Genomic DNA, 15,484 nt, shown 5'->3' on the forward strand with positions numbered 1-15,484 from the left:
GGACAGAGTATATATAAAGTCTCATGATTAGAAGAATTAACAGTTGTGAGGATTATACGTTGTAAGAGCTGAGACATCCCACTTATTATTGTTACTCCTCTCCTCTTTCTCCCCACCAAGTTCTTGTGACATTTGCAGGCCTTTTTTTCCTCATAAATTAGCTGCTCAGACTCCCAACAATATGTGGTATTAATTTGGGTCACCACTATACATATTATCCTCATCGTAAATCAACCAACAAAACTTAATGAAATTGGATGCAGGATTTTCTTTGCAGAACTTGGCTGTGAAAACCTGTAGAATTCCAGGGAGTATCCTCTGCCAATAGTATTTTCCGTAGAAATGAATACAAACCGTAAGCTGCTAGGACACCATGAATATTTGCTACATACATTGCCATTTTGGTTATGTGGGAAAGGGAAGTTAAAACATCATGAGGACCGAATCTTCAGCTGGTTTAAATTGGAATAGCTCTATTAAAGCCAATGGAACCAGTTTATACCAGCTGAGGATGTAGATCTGTGCCTGTAAATGTGAATACACTTCTGATTTCATTTCAGCTAAATTTGTCCTGTTAACTACCTGAAAAATGTCTTTGTTTCTGTGCTAGAAAAAAAATCACTGCTTAGTATTTCCACAAATTATAGAAAGCAGGTCATGGTTCTGTTGTTAGGTTGAGTTTTGCACTTGAAGCAGGAATTAAATCACTTTGCTATGGATGAAGAATACAGAGTATTTTCCCCATAATTACAGCCCTTATTCATTCTGTACTCAGAGAGTAATAATTCAGTGTTATTGCAAGGTTATATCCAGTCTTCCTAGAGTTCTTATTTGATGTAATAAGTAGAACGTTATTAGTAAAGTTCAGCATAATTATAATTCTTCTGATGTTATGCTAAATTGCAGACCTTTTTTAAGGTGGTAAAAGAGCACTGAAAAACAACTATTTCTGACGAGAAAACACTATTGTACTGGATCTAAAAGTCAGAGAGTAAAATGTCACATTGCTCAGCTTATATAAGAGAGTCCAAAGTCCTTTGATCTATGCTGAATAAAAGCCAGCACATTTCCTTTGTTTGTTTGGTATTACACAGCTTTATATGGAACATATTAAAGGTATTAGTTTTGTTCCCTCGTGGGCCTTAGAGAATCCTACCTGACATTTCTTTAAAACATCATTCACCACGTCAGCAGTTTCTAATTCTGTTTGTTTGCTATTCTACAGATTACTACTCAGCTAAGAAGCAAGTCAAAACTAACAGTCAAGCTGCTGCAAAGAATTTGGCTTTCTGAAATGAAACACAGGATTGATCTGCACCAGAGATGTTATAAAGAGCTGCCAAGTTTATCTGACATTCAGAAATTGTGTGTGCAAGCTACAAATGCTTAAGGGCATCACATGGATTGATATATTCATGAAAGGACTGATGGAAAGTCTTATAAACACAGCAAAACTCGCATTGGAATGAGGTTAAACTGGAAGTCCCTTTGCTAAGGGTCACTAGCCTTAAAAGTGTTGGTAAGCAAGTTTGGAAATGTTAGAGGAATTGGCTAATAGCAGCAACTTAACCATGTGCGTTTCAAAGAATACTGCATACGAGAAAGCAGTGAACATAAGGTTAAACAGCTGTACAAATGTACTGCTGCATATGAACAAGTCAAAATATGATCAGGACCATACTATGTTTCTGATTTTGTATTTTTTACATCTTTACTGCACAGCTTGTTCCCTATTTCTGAGGGTGATGGCTTATCCAATCAATAAGCTTCACCAGCTAAACTCTACAGATCTGATTTATTTAAAAAGTTCCCAACCCAGCCTATGATTTTTCAGGTGCAAAATTGTGACTACACTTTTGTACCCATAACTATCTGTGGACATAAATAATGGTATTTATGTGGCAAATTCTCTGCGGCTGTAAATGGACACAGCTGTAGTTACTTCAGCAGAGTTTTGCCTATTTACATCGGCAGAGAATTTGGCCCTGTGTCTGTCTACTTGACTCTGTTCAAAATCAGGTTGTTAAACATGTGACTGTTCTAAATGTATGTCTGCAAATTTGCACCCGTGAAATCAGGCATCTTATGTTAATATCATTCCCTATATCTGCTGGGAAAATATAGCCTTCATTTTCACCTATGCAGTTCCATTGAGGCCAATGCATGTGTGAAAATGAGACAATTTTTGCCCTGTTGGGCACAGTGTTTTGTAATGCAGGTTACTATGGAGACATTGGGCTAGATTCACAAAGAAACTGAGGCATGGTGATGCTCAGCATCATCATGCCTAACTTTTAGGTTCCTAGAAACTTCCGAGGATTCACAAAGTCTTGAGTCCGGTGCCTAGGCTCCCTGTACAGTGAATAGAGGGAGGTAGGTGCCTCAAAATCGGATTCACAAAAGCTGGCAGGCTAGGCAGCTCCTCGCCCATGCTTGCCATTGGGAAATGCCAAAATTATAGGGGGCGGGGAGGAATGCTAAGCCCCGCCCCTCTCAGTGAAATGGGTGTTGAAGTCTGGGCTGCAGGGAGGTACCGTGTTTGGCTTGCGATTCTCAGGTGCAAACCCTCTCTTGGGGTTATCTACACTGCTTTAGCAAGATGTTGGGGGTCTGGGGGAAGACCACCCACATAATTTTGAGCCCAGTGGTTTGGGCACTCAGAGGTGGTAGGTCCCAGTTCAAAACCCCTCCCATAAGTGGAGGTTGGACTAGAACTAGAGTCTCCCACATCCCAGGCATAAGCACCCTAACCACTGGGCTAAAACATTGGAGGGAGGCCTCCTCTTTGCCCATTTCCAACCATTTTGTGTATGCCCATGTATAGGGGTCCAATCCAGTAGGCAAGCTCTGAGGCTGTTTACCAGATTGTGCCCTGCAGGAAAGTTAGGGAGAGGAACTCCCGTCTTTCCTCGGTTCATGCTGCACTTTGGGTTAAGTATCCGGACACCTGGGCATGGGGCTGCAGTGTTCATGCTCAGAGGAAGAGCCAGAGGTGCCTAGGGAATATTTACTGCTAAAATTTAGGTGCTGAGTGAGTTTAGGCTCCTGGATTTGGTGACAGCTGGGGCTGAGGTGGGATTTGTGAATCCTATTGTGGCTTGATTCTGGGATTTAGGCACCTAAAGTGGCAGTTAGGGACCTAAATCCTTTTGTGAATCTAGCCAATTTTTTAAAATTTTTTATTTTTATTATTAGTTAAGCCCACATACGGTGTTTCCATCACTATTTAGGATTTTTCTACAAGAAGAGAAAAGGTTTAATAACACTAGCTCATCCATCCCTCTTGGCATTGCATGGATTATTATTGCTAAGCATTTTTGTACCATACACACTTCCTTTCTATTTCCCTTCTCCACTCCACCCACCAATTTGGATAATTGGGTTTTATGGCTCTTGGCACCCAGTGTGTAAAATGTAAAGAGAAACCTACAAAATATACATGCTAAATTATTCTTGTGCATATGGAGTTGAGTAAGCTGCTGTGTTTCACAAACAAGTTTGGAAAGACCGCTGTGATTTGGGCAGTTTAGAAATTACACAATGATTGAGAACTGCTTTTTGCCTAAAATCTAAATATACAAAGTCTTGTACAGTAGATTTTCTCTGGGTATATACATATTTGTGTATGCTGTACACATGGAATGCAGCTTATACATGTTTCAGAGTAGCAGCCCTGTTAGTCTGTATCTGCAAAAAGAAAAGGAGTACTTGTGGCACCTTAGAGACTAACAAATTTATTTGAGCATAAGCTTTCGTGAGCATCCAATGAAGTGAGCTGTAGCTCACGAAAGCTTATGCTCAAATAAATTTGTTAGTCTCTAAGGTGCCACAAGTACTCCTTTTCTTTTAGCTTATACATGTTCACACAGATATTACATGCAACACCAAGACAAGATCATTATTTTTCCATAGGAGCAGTGATGTTTAGATGTAAACAGTTCATTAAGGCTACCAAAATATACCCATTTTTAATGAGAAAAGGCAGTAAATCAAGCGCCTGTTCCTTTGTGCTGAGCTACGGGAGCTCAGCATGTTGCAGGCATAGGTGCTGGAACTAGGAGTAGAGAGGGTGTTGCTGCACCCTGGCTTGAAGTGGTTTCCATCAGATAAGGGTTTACAGTTTGGTTGGATGGCTCTCAGCCCCCCTATTATACAAATTGTTCCAGCTCCCCTGGTTGCAGGGTCTTATATTTTCAACTCCAGGCAAGTAAGAGAGTCAGGAGAAATTTTTTCTCTTTTTAATCTTTGACTTGGAAACAAAGGGCCCAAACCTGCTCCTACTGAAATCAATGGGAGTTTTGCACAATGGAACCAGGATGAGACTCCAAATGGAGAATATTGTGAGTGAACTCAGTATGTGTGTTTGTATGCTCCTGTTACAATAGCAATGGCATGCTGGGAAATAGTATGTTTTCTTACTTTTGGTGATGACTAAGACAAATCTATTTTTTTAAGTGTGCAATTTTCTCTGATTTGAAAAAAATCGCACAACCGTATGTTTTCTGTGTGTTTGTGTATTTTTAAAATCAGACCGACAACACTGTGTACCTTCTTGATTTGTAGTGATGTGCTAAGCAGCCTTATTTTCTGGTCAGTATGACAGGAGCTGCACACAAAAAAAGCCTATACATCTGTTATGCACAAGGTTACCATGATGTTGCCTTGTTTTCTTATAGGGGAAAAGGGATATCTTTTTACAGAAGAAAATTATGATGGCTTGTCAGGGATTGAGTTGTCAAAGTGTGAGACTGCAGGTTAGAATTTAGCCCATCCAAATTTCTAACATCTCTGCCAGTTATGATTGTGAATATTAGCTCAGAATGCTATAGTTAATTCAAAAGAATTTGCTGGCAAGATGCAGTGATATTTTGTGGCTTGATATCTATATATTTTTTAAAGTTTCTTAAATACAAAATATTGTAAATGAGAGTGCAGTGTACAGAAAGAAAAACTTTTCTTTTCTTATTGCTCCACACCATGGTGTGTGCAGTTAGGATGTCCTGATACTAAGTAATATAGGGCCAGATGCTCAGCTAGTGTGAATTCTTGTAGATCACTGAACTGCGATGGAACTGTCCCAATTTACACCAGCTGAGGATCTGGCCAGAGGTATTTTGCACTAGTGCTTTGTGTTACTACAGACCAAATGTTGATGACAAGCATCTAACCAACTGCATACATAAACTGCCTCCTCTCTCCATACATAAATTTTACAGTATGGGTACTGCAATAGCACCCCTACAGCTATTAGCCCTACTGCTGAGAATGACAGGCCTCTGATTGGTTGCTGAGGTTTGTCATGTATGGGATAGAGAACAGACCATTAGAAATCTTCTTTTATTCAGTAGTTAACATTCTGATGGAGAAGTATTTTAACAAGAAAACATGGAGTAAACATCTTTTTTTTCTTTTATCCTGTAAATTGCACTTTCCGGTCAAACACAATTTAGGATTTTCTTTATCGAGACATTTCAGTAGTAATACCTAATACATAGCAAAGAATAAAATTAAATGGGCCCAAAATATTCCCAGTCTTTAAATGTATGGAAAAGGAGGCAGACCCACTTGAAGTTAATCAGTGTACTGTAGCTTTAGTATATGTTTAGTTCCATTTAAGTATACAGTGCTCTGAGTGAACCAAATATAATACAGTAATGAAGCTGTTTGAGGCATATTTTCTGATCTTGGACTTTGATTGGCTGCCTGGGTGTATGACATAGACCAACAATCAATTCCCCAAGTAGCACTTTTTCATAAGGAGAAGCAAGGTGTTGTGTTCTGGAACTGACATAAATTGGGCATTAAAGAAGTGGTAGCAGCACTGTTTCGAGCTATCTTAAATGTACTTCTGATTACACAGCAGAGGGGGAAATGCATCAGGAATCCATAATATTTAACTGGTTAACCTCCACCTGTTAATAAATAGACAGCTAATCCCTCTGAGCTCCCTCTCTCAGGTATAGATCATTTCATTCAAGTCCTTTGGCAGCAATTGAGGAAATGGGGCCACTTCAGCAAGATAGCCAGGAAAAGAGACACTAGATGCTTTCTATTATTTTTAGGATAGTACAAATAGAGCTTTCTACTACAACTTCTCTGCAAACTAATCATATGGACCCTTCTATAGGTCAGTATTGTTTTTCTGGAGAACCTATGGATGAGTTACAGTAGACGCATATTTCAGAGTAGCAGCCGTGTTAGTCTGTATTCACAAAAAGAAAAGGAGTACTTGTGGCACCTTAGAGACTAACAAATTTATTAGAGCATAAGCTTTCGTGAGCTACAGCTGTAGCTCACGAAAGCTTATGCTCTAATAAATTTGTTAGTCTCTAAGGTGCCCCAATACTCCTTTTCTTTTAGTAGACACATATACTCTATCCTTAGCTTTTGGATCTTTATAAATGGGTGGGTGGAAGGACTTATTTATTCCAAAGCTTGTGAACTGCTGTGAGAAAAGTGGATTTTCTCCATTCACATAGCAAATCTAATGGGTCAACAAAGTTCATTCTGAAATTCAGAGGGTTTATGTTATACAAGGTACTTTCCTTCAGGTATTAATTTTGCTTAGCTTGGAATGTTGTAATACTGTAGGTTCAATGAATTTCAGTGTAAGTGTTGATGTGTGAAGTTTTTGGTTGTCAATTGTGGATATTTGCAATATCATAAATAAAAACTGGTTCATTACTTGTGTTTTTTTACAGCAAACAAGACTGAGTTGTCCTTTTTTCACACACTATTTTTGTATCTTCACGACTCTGATTTGGATTCCATCCACTTCCCCCCCCCACACACACACCATTCTGCTTTCACAATGCATTCACTAACACAAGCAAAATATCGGCATTGCATTTGGGTTAATTTAAACTCGGCTAATCTAGAATCCAGAAAAATGTATGACTTTGTTTCTCCAGCAGGTCTTTCCATATTTTCCCACTGAAGAGGGAAAATATGGAAAGACCCCTGGTCCTGCACATATTCCAACACTGGTACTTATATCTCACCTGACTAAATCCTCTCTGTGGTTTCATTTGGCTATGACATTTTTCACTTCCTGCTATAAACTGCTGTGGAGAGCTGTAGTGACATATTAAGCATCTGCCATGTTTCACCCCAGAAGTGGCTGCACTTCAATAACAAATGAAGTGATTCACATTTTATATGATATGCACACACATGCTTATTAATTATTATTATTATATTGCCTATATTGCTACTGGGCCGGTAGCACTTTTGAAAATCAGGCAGGTACCTAAGTATAGTTTAGAGCCTAACTTTAGGTTTCTGCTTTTGAAAATCTTGGCCCAAACCATTCTTCCTCTCACAAAGTAGTGTGGGTAAATAGCAGAGCCAAGTGTATTACCTCTGATGGCAGTCACCTGCACTCTGCCCATTAAAATATCTCCTCCGAGCAGTTTCAAACTGCTGCCAATGAAAAAAAGAAGACGTGCACATATACGCCTGCTAGGTAAATATATCTTTCTTCATCTCCCCACCCTGCACAAATCTGAAATGTCTCCCCCAAAATAACGTTGGCCTGAAGCCAAAGATAGTATGTAGTCCTGGATCAATGGTAGATTGAATAACTTCAGGGTTAGAAAGGAGTGACCTATATCACTGGAAAAAGAAAACTTCCAAGTTCCTGCTGGGATACATAGTACTTGCTTCTAGTCCTGGAAAATCCAGAAATACCAGACCCCCAAATCACTAAATTATTTTATACAGAATAAATTTTTGGTAATTTTTAGAGGTTTAAAAGTGTTGTTATTAAATCGAGTCATGTTTCTAAGGAGATGTCTTCACTGCAAAAAAAAGACCTGCAGCAGTGAGTCTCAGAGCCCAGGTCAACTGACTCTGAAAATGTGGATTTCAAGCCCCAGGATCCACCCTGAGCCCCAGTGTCTATACTGCTAGTTTTTGTCCCATAGCTCATTCTCCCTGTTGGACCTGGTCTCCAAGACTCACTACCACTGGTCTTCTTTTGCAGTGTAGACACACCAAGACACTTTGGAATTCATCTGGATGAGAGGCTCCATCTAAATCCCAAATGGTCAAATTAGTATTCATGAATTTTATCCAACTTGTTGAAAAGTGGCCATTTTTGACACTGGCACTAGTGGAACCCAGCATAATAGACAATCTTTTGACAGGGGGCTAGGAGAGATGGAAGGGTCTTGTTGTTTTTGAGGAAGGGGGAAAGAAGGGCTAGAAGTGGGTAAGGGAGTGAAAAATGATTTTCCTTGGCTCTGGTGCCCTACTAAGGAGGAATAGGCCCAGATCCTCAAAGGTATTTCGCGACCTAACTCCTATTGAAATCATTGGAAGTTAGGAACCTAAATACCTTTGAGGATCTAGGCCATGTTTGTAGCACATTGAAGAGTAAAGAATGTAGGAAAATGGTTTCCCTTATGTTAGCTACAGTGTCACAGCTAAGGGCACTATTCAGGAAAATGGGTACCTGCCATTTTAATGTTCATAACATGTACATCTGTATCTATGATCTGCAAAAATCCTGTTCTGTGTGCTTCCCCTGCCCTCTCAAAATAATCACAATGGCCTTTTAAATATATATATATATTTTTGCAGGAAAATCATTTTAAAATGTGTGCCAGATACCATGATAGTCATTATGTAAAGATTTCACAAACAAATGAACAATAACATATACTTTGGGATTATCTTGCTCCTGAACAGATGTTTCTATGAACCAATTGCAGTGGATATTAATAAACGCTACAACACAGCTACATTAAGCCTAGGTGTCTGGTTTTTAACCGGAACACCTGGTGGCTCCAGTCAGCAGTGCTGACCAGGCAGTTAAAAGTCTGGTTGGCAATGCAGGCAGGCTCCCTACCCGGCTCTGTGTGGCTCCAAGAAAGCTACTGGCATGTTTGGCTCCTAGGCATAGGGGCGGCCACGGGGGCTCTGTGCGCTTCCTCCGCCCCGAGCACTGGCTCCACAGCTCCCATTGGCAAGGAACCGCGGCCAATGGGAGCTGCGGGGGCAGCGCCTGTGGGTGGGGGGCAGCTCACAGAGGCGCCTCGATGTGCCTCTGCCTAGGAGTTAGAGGGATGTCACTGCTTCTGGGGAGCCACCCAAGGTAAGCGTCACCTGGAGACTGCACCCCAACCCCCTACCCCAGCCCTGAGCCCTCTCCTGCACCCAAACTCCCTCCCAGAGCCCACACACTGCACCCCAACCCCCTGTCCCAGCCTGAAGCCCCCTCCCACACCCAAACTCCCTCTCAGAGCCCACACCCCCTCCCACATACCAACCCCCTGCCTCAGCCCTGAGCCCCCTCCCACACTCCAAACCCCTTGGCCCCAGCCTGGAGCCTCCTCCTGCACCTCATCCTTAGCCCCACCCCAGAGCTGTCAGTCCCAGCTGAAGCCATCACCCCTCCTGCACCCCAAACCCCGTCCCAACCTGGTGAAAATGAGCTAGTGAGCAAGGGTGGGGGAGAGGGAGGGAGGGGGGATGGAGTGAGCAAGGGTGGAGCCTTGGAGAATGGGCAGAGCAGGGGCAGGGCAAGAGTATTTGCTTTTCTGCTATTAGAAAGTTGGCAACCCTAATTAAGCCACATGCTAGTTGTGTCCAGCTCTTTCCTCCACGAGCACATCTTTTGCTGGGATATGGCAATGTTATACTTTAAAGGGCTATAAATCTTTTACCAAGCCAACAGAGCACATTTCTTCACTTAGATTAAGAGCATTGTTTGAATACTTGTGGTTGTACAATTTGTCCTGTCTCTTTCTCTTTTCTTTCAGCCATGCTAAACAATGAAGAGGCAAAATTGTGCTGTTTTATAGGAGGGCTAATGTGATACACTGCAGGAGATTTTTAACTCGCCTGCCGCAAATCAGGATTATCCCTTTTACCTTGCCACAAATCTTTCCAGTGAGATTGCTTTTATTACAAATAATTTTCCTCTAGTCTTTTCAGGACACTTCACACAACAGCGCAAAAAACATATTAATCACAAAATGTTGGGCTCAGGGTCAAATAGCCAGGGAAGGCTGCTACCAGATTGGCTTCCCCTACCACCAGGCAGCCACCAACAGCACAGCTTCCACTCTTGCTGCTCCAAACTGCGGCTGCAAAGTTTGCTAGAGTAGACAAGCTTCTGAATACTACTGGAGGGGGCCTGTGTCTACCAGCCACAGTGGGGGAACTAGTGGCAACCTGACACATGACTGAGCCATGCTGCTAATGCAGGGGAGATCATCCCATAGATCCTTGGGCTCCACATGTTCAGCCGGCCACGCTCCTTGCCACTTCTTTACCGCCACTGTAAGAAAAGAATGCTGTGGATTTCCTGCGATACCAAATTATTAGATATCTCCATATAATTTGATGAAACATTTTTCATGGGAGAGAGGAGGGGGCTATGACCTAGACTGCTCAGAAAATAAATTGATTATATATAAAATACATTTTATTGGCAGTTTTTAATATTATTGAATCCATAATATTAACCTGGGTTTTTAGATGTCTAAAAATGTGACTAAATCTATCCTGTGTTATCCTGCCCATTCAATAATGTTACAATCCCCAAATGAAATATTTTTAAAAAGATATAGCGGCATTGGGTAGCTTCTGCATCTTAGCCACCCAGTCCTGTAACCTTTACTCGAGTCATGCAACCATTCATTACCCATATGAACGGTCCCATTGATTCCATCACCTTTACTCATATGAGTAAGGACTACCTGCATGTAAAAGTCATAGGATCCAGCTATAAGTTTGTTGTTCCAGATGGAATTCTTCAGTGGTTCTATTTACTTCAGTTCACTTTTATATTTTTTAACTTCTCCCCTAAGGGAACAATAATGAAATCTACTGGTAGTTTCATGCAGGTGAATACTTGATCAGTACCTAAAAGAAAATAAACTACCAAGACCAAATTCTTGGTTCTCAGAAATCAAACCTTTGCAATGAGGACTTTACTTTTGTTTCTTCAACACAATTGACTTAAGAGTTTCATGCTAGGTGCAAATGAGTGGAGTGATTTGTTTTGCATATATATATATATATATATATATACAGCATCAGCCCACTGAAAAAACATGCCTATTAAATGCATTGAAAAAAAATCAGTGCACGGAAAGGGGCTTAGTATATTCATGACATTATTTGTCTCTAACAAATAGCAGTAACCCCAGATGACCTTCTGGCTCCTGGCTCCACCCAAGTTCTTGGCCTCTTTTCAGCATCTTGGCAAAAGTTGCAGACATCCGCCACACAATGCCAAGTAGCTGTTTTGTCTGTAGATATGTAATAGAGATTAGAATAGTGGTGGTGAGGAGCCATAAAACATCCCCTTCAAACATGAAACTGGCATAGAATTCCTCAGTGCCTTTCCCAATGACCCCAAATGTCACATCAGGAATGAGTAGCTACACAACACAAAGAAAAAGTTTCCACCACTTCAGTTTATTGGATATAAGTTTCTCTTCTCCTCACCCCCTCCCAATATCGATGCTGAAACCTACTCTTTCATGTCAATGATTAACTTGATGCTATTGGGCTTTGCAGCCCATGTGAAGGGTGGATTTAGTGCAGGGGACATTACATCATACCTTTCTGATGTGCTCAGTCATGGATCACTGATTTGCCTCCGATTGAAAGCTAACAAAACTGACACTTGAATGGAAAAGAGAATGTAACCCCTGCACATGGCTCATTAGCACTTCCCCTATGTAATCATTTTTAAAGGGACGCCTGAACTGTGGCCATAATGGAAATAGCTTTTGTTTTCCTGTAGTAAGCCTTAAAAGGAAATTTTGCTTCAATTTAAAAGTTTCCCCCTCCTCCCCCTGTCTTTTTCCATTGGAGACAGGAAACAGTTCTGTCCGGTGTTCAGAAATACAAATTATGATGGGCAGAACATCAGAAATACAGTAAAAGAAGGCAGTCTGGCTTCCAGACAAGATCTCTGCATGATGGTCAGGAAAGATAAAGGAAATGGTCCTTAGGCTCACCACCCAATCCAGCCCAACCCCTCTTCTGTCTTTATCTATGCTCCGAAAGAAAGTTTTTTTAAAATTAATTTTATTTCTCATTGAAGTTATGGATTGTAGTACTCATTAGGTTTGCAATTAAAGGTGAATTGCAAACAGAGGAGAAAACCATTGGGCTTCCCCATTCCTTGCTTCTTAGGAGGTATAAAGAAGGCCTGAAAGGATTTTGTCAGACAAAAGAGCTGAGGTTCTCTGTTGTCTTTAACATTAGAATTTCAGGGCCAGCCTATGCTGGGAGATTGTGGTGACAGGAGAACTAGTGCAATGGAGGGGACAGACAGGGAGCTGCTCAGTAATAATTTACGAGTACTGTGTGTTGACCAGGTTAGTGGGACAGCTCAGCTTAATAGCAGGTTGTACGAAAAAAAGCAAGTAGTAAGGGCACAATGGCTCCAGAATAGACCCCCACCCCCCTCCAATAAACACTTTGAGTTGTTATGAAACAATGCCCAAGTTATGAGCTGTGAATAGTCTATCTCCTGGCTCCTGCCAAGTTACAAAACTTGTTTTGCCACACAGGGCCAAGGCTAGGAAACAGAAGCTCAAAGCAGTTAAAAGGACTCTGTTTCTCCAGAGGGGTTTTATTTGTGGGGGAGCTATTCAGACTGGCACAGGCACTGGGAAATCTGAAGGAATTATGCATGCCTAGGCAACCAGAAGGGGGTGATAAGCCTCAAGGTAAGAGACCTATACATAGGCTTTTTGCTGTTGTATAAAAATCCCTTTTCTCTTATGTTATGCTTTATCCCTACGGTTAAGATTAAACACTACTTTGGTTTAGAAAGGCTGTCTGGGTGCTCTGTTCAACACTAGTCTCAGACTCGCAATGGAAAGAACTGCAAGTTCCTGGTCTAAGAGCGGAAGAATTCTGGGATTCCACCCCAGGAGAAATAACAGCTGAGGCCTGATACCTGAGGAGGATGATTCAGAGACCAGAAAAGGGACGGGGTACAGCTAGCCTTCTATCCATGACAATGGTAACATCACCAAAGCCAAGAGAGTGAAAGCAGAAACATTCATCTAATCTTCTTATTCCAAAGTGCCTAACCCTCTCCTATGCCCCCAGCTGCCAAAACATTCAGCTGCCCCCAGCTTCTACAATGCAGCTGTGTAACGTCAGACTGCACTGGCTTGTTGGCCTAGAGTTGTCAGTCCAACCTGCAGCTTCTCAGGGCCTGTAAGTCTTGGAGACAAATGATCGTGTCACCTTTTTTCATTCTAAGGGGATTCACCCACCACCCCAGGATTTAAATAGGCTGCAGCTCATTCAAAATGAAAAAGGGGTGTGAGCAATGTAAAATAAATTTAGAATCAAAATACATAACACTGAGAGCTTGATGTTTACTTATACCATGGCTGCTTTATACATATTTAGCTGTGCAAAAGGGCCTGAAAGTGGCTATAAGTACATTGTATATCCACTACATCCTTTATGTGACCAGAGTGGTGTACAGGGGCCTTGGTGTAAATGAGAATCAGGCTCAGAAGACAAATTTTATTATGCATTTTCATGTTTAATTCCTTTAAAAATTCTATTTTCCAATTTACCTGCAGCTGCCACAGAACCCCCAGTCTTCTGTACAAACCAGGGGGCCTCACCAAAGCTGCTACCACCCCTAAAAAATGATGGGAACCAGGGAGGTGGTTTTTCTTTGCTCAAATTTTTATAAAGGGACCACTGTAAAGGGTAATAAAAATATGTCTAAAAATATGAACAGGGCTGCAGGCTGGGAACATGCTCCTTTATTTAACCGCTCTATGTGGTAATCCTCTGGGTAACCTATTAACCCTGTCCTAATCACTTTACTATACAAATGTTGGAGACCTTGGAGAGGGCAAGGAACTGGCTGTCCACAGATAAGCTCAGTGCTTTCCCAAAAGCCCCCCAGTAGCACCATGTCGTACATGTACACCAAACTAGAAAACATGTGTGTCTGCGTGCATCTACAAGCTGTGTCCCTCCCCACCCCCCACTGACGGCACGTCCCCACCCCCTCACTATCTTCTGTCCCCTTCTCAAGCCCTCTATCTCAGGCTTTCCCAATAGGGGGTGTTAGTCCCTCTCCCAATACTACCTTTCTCCATGTTCTCCAAGCTTCCTTCCAAGTCCTCTGCTTCCTTCCATGTTCTCCAAGCCAACAAAAAGGGGGACTTTTGTTTCCCCATCCCCATGTGCAACCAGCAGGAGGGGAGCTGGACTCTTCCGTCTCCCCGTGCCGACTTAATCTGGCACTGCTTCTGCCTGTCAGATGGGGAATGGAGCTCTCATTTCGACTCGCCAGCAGCTAGGCAGCCCTACCGGGGAGGGAGAAGCATGGTACTGCACAGAGGAGCCCTTTGGGAGCTGCAAGTGGCTTCCCCTACCCTCCTCTTCACCAAAGGCTAGAAATTGTTGAGGGTCCCTTCCCCTCAGCTTAAATTTTGGATTGGGGGTAGAAGAATGTCCCCCCCCAGTAGTTGCACCTTTGGGCCTCACCATATACTCTAGATCCAGTTTGCCCCAATGCACACAACCCATGCCTAGAACTCCCACAGCTGAAGGAGAGGCTACTGGTAAAGTTGTTAAAGTCTCAGGGTCTCACTAGACTCCTCTCTACTTCTGGGATCCCCGATAGAAGGAGTGGCCAGAAATGCCATGTTTGACCTAATACTGTCCAAGAGACCAAGTCCTTTCCTCTCATAGGTCAGCAGCATGATGGCATCATTTGTGTAAAATAGCTCCTAGCCTCTGGCTTTATGGCAGTCCCAGGAGACCCAAAAGGAACACCTTCTGTATTTTTTGGCATTCACGGGAGATTTATCATCAGTCCCCTCCCCCAATTTTTTTTTTTGTTCTAGGTGAGGTAGGTCTGATATCTCTGGAGAACTGCTAATGCCATATACCCCTTCCATTCAAGATGAATATTTGCCATTTTTGAGACAAAAATCTCATGAGAACAGCTAGTGAGACTTTCGTGTTATCAAAGATGAACCTAACACCAAACATTACTGCAGATTCAGCCTCAAAACTGAACGCCAAATCCTGGCCTTAAGTAGATCCAAACACCACCTCTTTGGGGACTAGAGTGTGTGTGCATCCTGTTTGCAGGATTAGGGTCATATTTAATCATTTCTTTCTCCAACTCCTTGCCTTTTCTATTTAGACTGGAAATCCTTCAGGGCAAGAACTGTCTCTTACTTGGTATTTGTATGATGGAGGGCTGGGCCTATAGGCATTACAGTAATACAAATAAACAACAGTAATAATAAATTCCTTGAGACCCCAGATTGACAAGGACTATTAAAGTGCAAAATATTATTAGTAAAAGTGCTGATAACAATGAACTCATAGAAGGGTGGTACCTTTTCACACCGCACAAAAAAGCCTCATCAGTACACAACATGTGTATGAGGTTTCTGTTGCAAGTTAACTTAGTGCTCAGACAAGTTACAGGCTGAGAGAGACAAATTGTAGATTAAAACTTCCA

General features: G+C 41.9%; 1 protein-coding gene across 3 annotated transcripts in view; it reads left to right on the plus strand.

Moving 5' to 3' along the window:
* The window catches only part of LOC119858218 (cyclin-dependent kinase inhibitor 1-like), a 17,656-nt gene extending 10,951 nt beyond the window's left edge, over window positions 1-6,705 (plus strand). For all 3 annotated transcript variants that reach the window (XR_006281578.1, XR_006281579.1, XM_038408268.2), the window contains one exon: window positions 1,226-6,705. Coding sequence is in view for 1 of the 3 variants with exons in the window: in XM_038408268.2 (XP_038264196.1) it covers window positions 1,226-1,293 (68 nt within the window). In the remaining 2 variants the exon portion in view is untranslated. The remainder of the gene's footprint in view (window positions 1-1,225) is intronic.
* The last annotated feature ends 8,779 nt before the right edge of the window (window positions 6,706-15,484 follow it).

The sequence above is a fragment of the Dermochelys coriacea genome, chromosome 1, assembly GCF_009764565.3.
Source record: "Dermochelys coriacea isolate rDerCor1 chromosome 1, rDerCor1.pri.v4, whole genome shotgun sequence".
Classification (NCBI taxonomy): domain Eukaryota; kingdom Metazoa; phylum Chordata; order Testudines; family Dermochelyidae; genus Dermochelys; species Dermochelys coriacea.